General features: G+C 35.6%; 1 protein-coding gene across 1 annotated transcript in view; it reads left to right on the forward strand.

Annotated features, from left to right (window-relative positions):
- The window catches only part of TARS (threonyl-tRNA synthetase), a 42,875-nt gene that overhangs the window by 11,526 nt on the left and 18,937 nt on the right, over positions 1-12,412 (forward strand). Inside the window, exons 5-17 of the mRNA XM_011356462.2 lie at positions 1,951-2,072; positions 2,809-2,926; positions 3,185-3,249; positions 3,334-3,412; positions 4,214-4,360; positions 5,414-5,512; positions 6,510-6,676; positions 7,662-7,824; positions 7,916-8,053; positions 8,391-8,468; positions 8,633-8,733; positions 8,868-8,972; positions 10,509-10,581. Of these exons, the coding sequence (XP_011354764.1) occupies positions 1,951-2,072; positions 2,809-2,926; positions 3,185-3,249; positions 3,334-3,412; positions 4,214-4,360; positions 5,414-5,512; positions 6,510-6,676; positions 7,662-7,824; positions 7,916-8,053; positions 8,391-8,468; positions 8,633-8,733; positions 8,868-8,972; positions 10,509-10,581 (1,455 nt within the window). The remainder of the gene's footprint in view (positions 1-1,950; positions 2,073-2,808; positions 2,927-3,184; positions 3,250-3,333; positions 3,413-4,213; positions 4,361-5,413; positions 5,513-6,509; positions 6,677-7,661; positions 7,825-7,915; positions 8,054-8,390; positions 8,469-8,632; positions 8,734-8,867; positions 8,973-10,508; positions 10,582-12,412) is intronic.

Consider the following 12,412-nt stretch of genomic DNA (forward strand, 5'->3'; position numbering starts at 1 on the left):
CGAATAGTGTGTCTAGATGACAATTTTACCATATTAGTAAAAAAGTTTTATTGAACAGTCCTATATATTACCTATTTATTTGTTATAAGTAATACCATCTTAGGCATTTGAGTAATTTATTGTGAGGTTAGCATTGCCTCTCAGAAAAAATTCTGTTACAGATTTACAGGAAGAACAGCAGGGAACTTATTTTGTAGCCTCACCCTCATCCCTTGCCTTTTGGAGTCTAAATAGCTTAGCTTGGTGGATGATTTATTTGGAGTATTTAAAAAATTAATCAGACCACCTAAAATTGTTTATTAGAGTTGCCGTATCTGCTTAAATAAGCATTAAATGTCACAAAATAGTGTTCTGAATTTTCAGAATCTTCTAGTTATATTCTTAGGTACATTTTGGGGGTTTGTCACTTTTCATTTTATTTCAGAGAGATATACATATATATGTAATATATATCATGTTAATATATAGTGTTTATTTTCCTGGTTTTTCCCCTCTCAAATTAAGTGTTGTACTACAAAAGATTCTTTTTTAGAGTCTTGTGTTTTATACATATGTGCATATTTTTTAAGTCAAGGCCTGGCTGATAACACCATTATTGCTAAAGTGAATAAAGTTGTTTGGGACCTGGACCGTCCTCTGGAAGAAGATTGTACTTTGGAGCTTCTCAAATTTGAGGATGAGGAGGCCCAAGCAGTAAGTGTTTATTCACTAATCATTGAATTTCAGGATGAAAATTCCCATTTGTAATGTCTTCTAGCTCTCTGCAGTATTTCTCATACTACTGCCAGTGTGTAAGATTTATCAATGTTTTGCTGTCATATTTGAAATCTTCGTTTTGTCTTTCATCGAGAGAACATAATAAAAGTGCTTGCCTTATAAAAATAAGAAGTGAAGTTGAATAAATTTATTTTCATTAGTAGATACTAAAATGGAGAAAATGTTCTGGGAATTCTATTAAAATTTTATTTAAAATTGATTATGCAAGTAAAATTTGTTTTTTCACTATCCATCAACACTTAAGCAAGATGTATATATTTAACAAATAAATTTGAAGTGCTCTCCATATTGGACAGTTGATTTCCATATTTTTCTCATCTTAAAATGCAGATCCACTGAAAGCACAATAAAAACCTGCATTTGATGGCAAGACTGCCTCTTGTTTCATGATGGTATACTATATAAAGAGAAATAAAATATGTTGTTTTATTTTGTTTCATTGATGAAGGTTTACTTACGTATACGAATCAATGGTTTTAGAATACATTCTGGATTTCTTAAAGATAATTTAAAAAATTATTTGGGTACCCTACTATTAAATCTTAAAAACTTTGCCTTGGATATATTCCAGCTTATCTGAATGACCAGCTTAAAGCCAAGTACTGCCATTTGATTTCAGGGACCATATATTGTCCTTATGTTTTATAGTTGTAACACTTTTGTTGTTTGGGGCCAATAAGAAACGAGCAGATATAATTCTTAAGTGACGCTCCACAGCCAAGTAAAGGCGGAGCAGAGCACATGGGATTTGGGTACATTGACTCAAGAGACCCTGGCCCATTGCAATCAAGAAGACAGTCACATTGTGGGTGGCAGTTGTTTTCAGGGGACAAAATCCATCTCATTTAATTAATGATGCTAATTTGAATTTAATGAGTTCGAAAACAGCTAAACTAGGTAGTTTCTAAGATATGAGTACAATTTAGTAATTAACATTCTTTTAAATTATTTTGGCTCTGAATAGAATCACACTGAAGTTTGTAGATTTGTAAATTTAGATTTTTATATCAAGTTTATTTGTAATAAATTTTCTATATCTCTTTCAGTATGATTCTATTCAGAGCCAAAATAATTTAAAAGGATGTTAATTACTAAATTGTACTCATACCTGAGCTATATTAACTTACAGCTTGTATGCCCAGTCTCAGAACTCATTTTTCTTTGAATTTTCAGGTATATTGGCACTCGAGTGCTCACATAATGGGTGAAGCCATGGAAAGAGTATATGGCGGATGTTTATGTTATGGTCCACCAATCGAAAATGGATTCTATTATGACATGTACCTTGAAGAAGGGTAAGTTATGTAAATAGATAAAGAAAAATCTGAATTACTATGGGTCTATACATTATTTTTAAAGAGTTCTCAGTAAAGGAGGAATGATATAAAGCTTGTTCCTTCATAGTCACCAAGTATTCCCGCTACCAAAGCTTCAGTTGTAGTAACTTATAAAATTACAGAGACTTTAGTGAGAGGTTTGTTCTAGATCAATGGAGGAAGAGCCTTAAGGCAGTGGTCCCCAACCTTTTTGGCCCCAGGGACTGGTGCTCCTATGAGAATCTAATGCCTGATGATCTGAGGTGGAGCTGAGGTGGTGATGCTAGTGCTGGGGAGCGGCTGCAAATACAGATGAAGCTTTGCTCGCCCGCCTCTCACCTTCTCCTGTGTGGCCTGGTTCCTAACGGGCCACAGACCAGTTTCAGTCCACAGCCTGGGGCTTGGGGACCCCTGCCCTAAGATATATTGGGAAATAAAATGAAGCTGGTCCTCTCTTCTCCTTTAAATCTGGTTATAGAGTTAGGAGGGAGGATTCACTAGTGAGAACAGCCTCTGTGATGACCAGGGTAGAAGCCACTGAAAATATAAATTATAAAAGTACTTTATGAAAAATGTCTAGTTTATGATTCTAATACATGATACAAGGGTCTAATTTTTTGTATTAAAACCTTGAAGTATTCTAAAGAAACATTCCTCCAACCTATGGTGTGAGTAGAATGGAATGGAAAGAGATTAATTATACTTTCTTCTTCAGGGGTGTGTCCAGCAATGATTTCTCTTCTTTAGAGACTTTGTGTAAGAAAATCATTAAAGAAAAACAGGCTTTTGAAAGATTGGAAGTTAAGAAAGAAACTTTGTTGGAAATGTTTAAGGTAAATTGAACCATGACATATGGCATTTACTCTTACATCACTCATTAATGTTATTTGAAGTTGTCACACTGGGTTTTAGTGTACTAAGTCGAAGCTTGTCCTGTTCTTTATAAAAATTTAAGTGTTTCAAAACATGAAATATTGATATGTTAATATTCATACACTGCTTTGTGTACTTTGAGTTATATTGTAGCTATAGTACTTAGAGGTAAAAATTAAAGAAGAGTTTTTTAAAAAATAAATTTTTCCTATTTTCAGTACAACAAGTTCAAATGCCGGATATTGAATGAAAAAGTGAATACCCCAACTACCACAGTCTATAGGTAAGAATATCAAATGTCATTAAATACAACTAGTATACTTGTCATTTAAGTCTTTTATAAAAATTCCTTTCATTTTGTCTTTAGGTGTGGCCCCTTGATAGATCTCTGCCGAGGCCCTCATGTCAGACACACCGGCAAAATTAAGACTCTGAAAATACACAAAGTGAGCAATGTGACTTTGAAGACTCTCTATGTAAATGTGTTTGTTTGCCATAGATATATGTTTAAACTTATTGGTTTCTCTTTCTACCATTTTTCTTTTGCATATGTAAGGGTGGATTTTTTTTCTCATGCTGTCTCTTGACTGTGGGTGTTATATGTGGTTAGCTGTTTTTAGCTGAAATCTTTCCAAGCAGTGGCTGGCTGGCCATTCACCACCAGAGCACATGGGGATGGAGGTTGGGGGATTCACAAAATCACAGTTAGGGGCCATCACGACCCTAAAAGCATTGAGACTCAATGTCAGAGTATGTGCTTTTGCCCTTTGTGTGTCTCAGGTAACAATTACCCAAGTTGTTCTTGTTAAAACCAAGCTAATCCTGCTAGTGTCGTACCGGTTTATAAATATTTTATGGGTAATTATTAAAATATACTTTGTCGTGAGAATAAGTGATGAAGACTCTTTTGTTGGTTTATTTTCCATTTTGGCTTAATCATTTGTGAGAGGAGCTTCTGTGGTCAGTCATGTTCGGGGAGCTGCGTTTGAGCAGGTATTGAGGGGTGGGCTCTATTGAGGGAATTAAACAGGCAGCTTCGTGCTACGGAGCGAGCACAGCTGTTCCCGCTCAGCCTCAGGACAACTGTGAGATGTTTGTTTACTAAGTGTGCACTTTCTGTGCCATTTTCTTGTATAGGGGCTACTGTAAATTTGATTCATAAGGTGACTGTGAGAATAACTAACTCTTACAATAAATGAGATGTTTACAAATTTGAATATCATTTCACGATTAATCTGTGTTTTCAGAATTCTTCCACATACTGGGAAGGCAAAGCAGATATGGAGACTCTCCAGAGGATTTACGGAATTTCATTCCCAGATCCTAAGATGTTGAAAGAGTGGGAGAGGTTCCAAGAGGAAGCCAAGAACCGAGATCATCGAAAAATTGGGAGAGTATGTTAAAAACAAAAAACAGTAATGTGTCTAGACTGAGTTTTCTTTATTTTCACTTGAAATGTAGCTATATTAAGTACTAGGATTTGCCTTTTGAAGAAATGCTATCACTTTCAAGTATTGTACTGTGTCCTATTTAAGATTTTAACTACTTTTATTGAGAACAAATGCTGATGACCTACAATTTTCAGTTAAAGAAGCACTGCAGTGTTTCATAGAGCTGGGAGATATTTTGGAGGTCAGCTGGTCTCACTGACATATAGTAAAGATGTAGAAACTGAGTCACAGAAAGATTAATCTACTTGTTGCCTAAGCTGATGTAACGAGTACCAGTGGATTCTATGGTGTCATTTCCTTTGTCCTCATACCTGTGAATGGTTTTTAAACTGGAAGTTAAGTTTTAGATGAAAACATTTCTTTCTGAAATTGTGTTCGCTCAGTGCCAGGCATCCTTGGTTGTTAGGTTATGAAGCTTGAGCCGGAGGTGGCATCCGCTGCCATGCTCCCTTGACTACTTGAAGTAAATTCCAGCAGTGATTGGTGGGGCAATCTCTGAAAAGTCTGACCATTTCAGAAGGGGGAGGTTAGGCAAGAAAATAGGAGGTGTGTTTCATTCACCATGACCCAAAGTCACCAACTTTACCTCCGTTTTCTATTTTATTATCACTGTTTTTTTTTCCTTATCTCCTTCTTGCCACTCTTACTTTAAAGAAAAAAAAAAAAATGAAGAAAAATTAAAAACACCCAGATCTTAGAGCTTTAAGAAATTAAAACTAATAGCTTCCCTCTGTGGATAGAAGAGAACTAAGACCCGTGCTCCATGTCACTTTTGGGTAAACTTGACCAGATTCAGTAATGTAACAGGCAGAGAACTAAGTTGTAAAGCAACTGTAGTTCTGTACCATTAAATTGCACGACAGAATGTCGACATGTTTTCTTCAGATTGGGAATGGCACAAATCAAAATAAGAGATATCATATTCTAACTCAAGAACACTGAAGTTTACGTTGATGTTATGTACATATGAGCATTCTTTGCTTTTCTCTTACCCAGGATCAAGAACTATATTTCTTCCATGAACTCAGCCCTGGAAGTTGCTTTTTCCTGCCGAAGGGAGCGTACATTTATAATACGCTTATCGAATTCATCAGGGTAAACCATACTCATTATTCTGCAGATTTAAGACATAAATTGATTTTATTAAATAAGGTCCGCTAAAGGGAAAGATAATCTTGTATTTAAGAAGAAACATTTGAAGAATGAATAAAAATGAGAGTCTGAGTTCTCATAAAACGTTTAAAAACATTTTCTTCTTAACACATGATTTTGTCCACATGGGTGTGTACACAGGGGAGAAACCAGTGATCTTGAAGTGGGACTTATGACTCTTTAGACAGGAGCTCTGTGTGCTCTGACAATGCGTTTGTATTTTCCTGGAAAAGCATTAGTCTTTACGTTGCTTTTTTTTCTTTGTAAATTATGAAGTGTTTAAAGCATACATCTATAGAGAATAGTCTCACCAATATCTGTGTACACACCACCTAATTTGACACATTTTTACATTGGACTATATTTGCTTCAGATTTTTTATTGAAGTAAACTAATACACATACAGTAACGGGGGGAATCTCCTCTGTTGGACCACTTTCTGGTCCATTTCCCTCCTTTCCTAGAAGAGACTATCCTTTTGAAGTTGACATGGATCCTTCTTATCTCTGTTGTTGTATACTACCCTGTATGTATGTGTCCTAAATAGTTTGTGTTTTAAATTTACATAAATGAAGTCTCATTTGTGTATTAGTCTGAACTGTGATTTTTAAAAAATACATACAGATCCAGTTATTGTCACTTGTTACCTGTTATTCCCTTATATAACTACCACAATATGCCCAATCCTTTATTGGTGGACAGTGGTGTAATTTCTGATTTTTCCCGTGTTACTAATTGTGCTGCATTATGACAAACGTCATTTCGACGCTTAAGTACATGTGCAAGAGTTTCTTCTTTGGTGTACTTCCAAGTAGAATTTTGGATTAAAACTTGTATATCTCAAACTTCATTCGAGAGTATAAAATTGCTTTTTAAATTTGTACTCCCATCAGAAGAATAAGCATTTACTTCTCTACACATGCATTCTGTTTTCTAACAGAGTGAATATAGGAAACGAGGATTCCAGGAGGTAGTCACCCCAAACATTTACAACAGCCGACTCTGGATGACCTCGGGTCACTGGCAGCACTATAGCGAGAACATGTTCTCCTTTGAGGTGGAGAAGGAACTGTTTGCTCTGAAACCCATGAACTGTCCAGGACACTGGTATTTAGCAGCTTTCAGTTTCTATTGATGATTTTCCCATGCTGCAATTAGCCCTAGATTGCTTTTCTTCCTTTGCAAGAATTTTTGTTAAAAACAAGCTATGTAATCAGAAGAGTATTTAAATGCAACGTTATTGTGGTATTAGAATTTCTTCTATGCCTGATTTGGTCCTCAGATCTATAGAAATGCAAGAATGGCACTGGGGTAATAGCAGTGAACAGGCAGAATATAAAACAGGAAGACTGAAATGTGGGGCATAGCAAATTCTCTAAGTTTTTCATTTCTTAAAGAAACAGGTTCTATCAAAACCTACTGCTATGAGTTAACATCCTTGGGAAATCTTTGCCTTATGGCTGCTCCTCTTCCTACCCTTGAAAGTTGGGTGAAGAACAGCTTGGGTAGGACTAGGGAGATCTATGGCTACGGGTGGCTCGGTGTCTATTGCTCCGAGAAGTAAAGCCTCAAGGACAGAGGAGGTAAGAGGAATCTCCACAAGGGAACTGGGTTGTAGGTCAGGGAACCGATTGAGTTCATTCTTAGTTTTCCCAGATTCTTCAAAGTGTCTGAAGCACCTTCGGACTAACAGGGATCTGAAGCACTTTGGGGAGAGACAGGAAAGCACAGGCCTTAGTTGCCACTGTTATACGCAATTTGTATAATGCTAAGGTGGTGGGTTTTTTTTTTTTTTTAAATGTGCACCTTAAAAGCAGTGCTCAAATTAATGGAAATATTGAGCACAAGGATTTGGCTCCAGACTTAACAGGAAGAAGTTTTTTATTCTCTCTTAATTATGGATGGTTGTTATAATTTATTTGCCGTCTCATTCATGCCAGCGCTTATACTGATATTTGACACCCAGCATTTGAGAAATGCTGCCTTTATGAACAATGAAAATCAGTGGCTTTTTGACAGCCTTTCATGTAATATTGCAGAAGCAATTTTTATTCCTGTATTAAATATCAGTGGGTTTTACTTTTTTCTTCAGCCTTATGTTTGATCATCGGCCAAGATCCTGGCGAGAGCTACCTCTGCGGTTAGCCGATTTTGGGGTACTTCATAGGAACGAGCTTTCAGGAGCACTCACAGGACTCACACGGGTACGAAGGTTCCAGCAGGATGACGCTCACATATTCTGTGCTATGGAGCAGGTATGAGACTCTGGGATAAAATACGCTGAAAGAAGTGTCAAGAAAGTCTAGGAAAATTACCGCTGTGTCATTCTTTTTTTTTTATTTAAAGATTGAGGATGAAATAAAAGGTTGTTTGGATTTTCTGCGTACAGTATATAGCATATTTGGATTTTCTTTTAAACTGAACTTGTCTACTCGCCCAGAAAAATTCCTTGGCGATATTGAAGTCTGGAATCAAGCTGAGAAAGTAAGTGTTATTTTTCAGCATGCTTGAATTCTATTTGGCTGAAATTGGCTTTCTCTGTAAGGTAAGAAAGCCAAGCCTCTTTAAATGGATAAAAGCAAAAGAAAATTGGAAATGGTTCATAGGTTTGAGTAAGCTAGTTTTTTTTCTGTATGATTTTGTATTTAGAAATGGTTGGATGTGTTTTCAGTCATTAAGTGTATTAGTATGTTCAGGTGGACAGAATGATAAAGCAGAGAATAGTGGCCCATGAAAGTAATTACTGTACCTTCATTCTCAAATTAGACTGGTAGAAGTTGCAGATCAACAAAAATTAAAATCATTTTTGCTTTATCTTCAGCAACTTGAAAACAGCCTGAATGATTTTGGTGAAAAGTGGGAGTTAAACCCTGGAGATGGGGCTTTCTATGGTCCAAAGGTCAGTAGCAAAGTATATTTGATTAATGTGACTTTCATTTTTGAGTGAAGAAGAGATTACTTTAAAATAAGTTTTAAAAAAAGGGAAAATCAGCCCTAATACAGTTGTTGAGCTCAGCTTTAAAATAGGCAGCATCTCATAATAACCCAATCTTTGCTTCTTAGATTGACATACAGATTAAAGATGCCATTGGTCGGTACCACCAGTGTGCAACAATCCAGCTGGATTTTCAGTTGCCCATCAGATTTAATCTTACTTTTGTAAGGTAGGTTTCTGGTGTCTGCTCTGAATATTTTTTTTCAAGGACCTATTAAGGAATGAATACATATATATTCAGTTTTGTATGTATATACACACACACACACAAAATAAAGGAAAACAAAATTTTTTTCTTTCTAGTCATGATGGTGATGATAAGAAAAAACCAGTGATTATCCATAGAGCCATCTTGGGGTCAGTGGAAAGAATGATTGCCATCCTCACTGAAAACTACGCAGGCAAATGGTAACTTTCATCATTGTTTTCTCCTGTTTTTTGTCTAGCTGATGTAAATTGCCTCTAAAAAATGTCTACTCTCTAGTTTAGTTATGTGATGGAAAGTGAGAATGATTCCAATTAGTTACTTCTAATTAATGCCAAGTATTCACTAAGGAATCATAATCTAAACCCAAATTTTTAGCTTTAAGAATATTTGTTATGAGTAATTATTTTTATTTCAGAACTTCATTTGTTGAATGTTATATAATACTTTCTAATTAGGAATTATTATTCAGTAAGAAGCATATTTGTTGTTTTGATGGCTTTTCAGGTTTTGGGGTTTATATGGCTTTGATGTTTTCATCTGAGTAAACAAGAGTACTTTGGTTTACCTTGTTCAGTATTGTTGACAGTAATAAGTATTTTGACACCCTTTAGAAGCCACACATTTTGTTTTATATATATAATTGAAAGTATAGACTCCAAACTGATCAACAGTTTGTGTCTTGTTATGTTTTTGCTGGAAAGATATGAGCACATGATTTTATTTTTAAGCGGTTTTGCCTGGGCCCACAATTCGTAAAGGCAATTGAAAACAACACAACGTTATAAAACACTCATTTTCTAGAGCCTGCCATATTAACTGTATTGATGCAAAACTTCTGCAAAATGTTATAAATCGGTTTTTTCTTACACATTGCAGTCATTTCAGTTTTATTTATAATTTGGTTCTTGATGTTAGGAGAATGTCTCATACTTGTCAGTGAAATAAAATAATCTCTTTTCAGTTATATTTTACAGAATCAAATATGGGAAACATTCTCTATGTTACATCTAGAGAACAGGGGATCATCAGCTAATTGCTCTGCCAAACCCATGGAAGGTGGGGAAAAGCCCACCATGTGGGTAGAATTTAGTGCCTATTCCAGGCTTTCCCCTGATGTAACAAAACAACTTAAAATAGAGGAATGATCAAGAGACACACAGGCCTGATGTCTGTGGCATTGGGAGGGTTTCACACCTGAAATACTGTATTCCCAAGGGAGGACTACAGATGCGGTCATCTTTTAATAAGTAATGAAAACACTCATTTTTACCAAATACTGTCACCAGTTGTCATCGGTTACAATTTGCTGAATCCTGCAAATTGGATCTTGTATAAACTGAAGACAGTCTGTGTCCCCCATGAAGAAGAAGTAATAAAATAACACATGAACAAAACTTTTTGAATCACCAAGCGTGGTTCTTTTACAGCTTGTTGACATCTCTGGCAGCCTGTGCATGGTGTTCTGTGACCTGATATATTGAAGTGTGAGGCATAGTCCTGCCCCCAATTAGCTTTGCCGTCTGTTTAGCAAGACAAAACTTAAATTAGATTTTTCTTATTTAGGATTAGTTTTCTGCACCTGGATCTCTCATTAGTTTTTATTGGAGTTTGAAAAAAGCTATGTTTTTTAAAGTGGCACTCACATGTTTCAGGAAAAGATACTAAAGAGTAGACTAATAAATGTGCCATCTTTGTTTAGGAAAATCCACATTGAATATTTTTAATTTCTTCTAAAGGCCCTTCTGGCTGTCTCCTCGCCAGGTGATGGTAGTTGCAGTGGGACCAACATGTGATGAATATGCCCAAAAGGTAATCTGTAATAATGACCTTTTTTTTTTTTTACGGTATTTTCAGTTTTATTATAAAATCACACACACAACAAAGATAGTCATAAGTCATTTCTTGGCTCTACTTGCATTTAGTACTTGCTCTTGAGCAGCTATCTTTGGTTTTACCATCTGACATGTTCCTTATATCGTTTCGTGCCGTCTTTTTGTCCTGCCAGGCACTGCTTCTGCTATTTCTTTATGACTTTTCTTTAAATTTAGTATCTGTTATTCGGGTAAATCAAGCTGCTTATGATATAGAGAAATGTTACTATTTTCGATCTGTGGTAAGCTTGACTAGGTTATTTACTTCTTTAATGCTTTTCTCTGTGTTTCCATGATCAGAAGACATAATTTGGGTAGTGTTTAGTATTAGCAAATAGTGAATGCCTCTGTGTGCTATGTAAATTCAAATGTATAGTGCAGTTTAAGTTGCTCTTTGACTCAGAGTAATTTTGCTTCATTTTCAATATAAATTTCTTCCATTATTTGAAACTTTTTTTCAGGTTAATGGCACGCCAGACCAATGCTTTGCCCTACCCACCAAAAACTACCTTACTATGTAGAAATATCTGTTCATACTTCATACCCGAAAGACTAGAACAATCTCTTTTTTTATGGCAACAATTCTATACTAAGGAATATTAAATTATTAAAAGTTGTGTTATAAAAAAAGCATTGTTTCAGAATCACAAGTTATAAGTAATAAATTGTTTAGTTAAAACAGGTGAAAATCTAAAATTCATTGAACAATCTTATAACATCAAAAACATGTTTCCAAATCATCAAAATAAATTGCACTCAGGTCTCAACCATCTTTAAGAAATAAATAAACTTTAAACACGCTAAATAGCAAAAGATTCAGACATACTGTATTCCTATTACTGCACTCAGCAGTTTTAGTTCTAAATGATGAGAGTCAGTTATGTTCCTTGGTTAATTCTTTGTGCTTCATCTTATATGCATTGTGAAGGCTCACACAGAAAGACGAGGTCTGTATTAGTCAACTCATTTCTCAGCTGGAAACAGTACTGACCTCCCTTCTCTCTGGGGGTCAGGTGGCATTTAGAATTATGCAGGGGTAGAGTTTTTACTTTGCGGTTTTTTTCAGTTATATGGATTGAAGTAAGGCACTACTGCTGATACTTAATGACTAGGGACCAGAGGTTGAACAGTCTACGGTTATGGGGCCACTCCCGCAATTGCAGAATAGCCCAACTCACATGTATACAGGGCCATGGTGAGAAACTAAGACACTGGTGCTTTATTCTTTAAAGTAGGTTACAGTTGAAAATGTAGTCTTATCCTGGCACTTTAATAAACTATGTAAGAACCCTTCTGGAATTTGCATACTTATAAAAATCCCAACAGGTTCATTAGTTAAGGATCATTAAGGTATGAACACCTGTTAGTGAAATACAAATGCTTCATTCACATTTTTCTGTCATATTGGTGGTAGTTGGTTGACAGGTTGATGAAAAATTAATCTGGTGTATTTAATTTATAATCAGTGCAATTTAATCTAGTGTTGCTTTTTTATAAAGGAAAAATACTGAAAACATTGTTTACTTAATACACGAAGACTTGAGACAATAAAGTGGAATTGGTATTTTTGAGGGAAAAAGGCAGCAGTGAATAATAGTAGCTAATGCAGTTTGCCAACTTTAAATTCCTGGAAGTTTATTTAGATGTCTCGATTTGATTTTGGCTCTAAGTCCTTTATCTGCCTCCTTCATTTAATGAGCTTCCTTTTCATCTTTGGGATGAGATTCAAGACACATGGATATACAAAGATGTGAGGAGAAAAAAAACAG

The sequence above is a fragment of the Pteropus vampyrus genome, unplaced genomic scaffold, assembly GCF_000151845.1.
Source record: "Pteropus vampyrus isolate Shadow unplaced genomic scaffold, Pvam_2.0 Scaffold27, whole genome shotgun sequence".
Classification (NCBI taxonomy): Eukaryota; Metazoa; Chordata; class Mammalia; order Chiroptera; family Pteropodidae; genus Pteropus; species Pteropus vampyrus.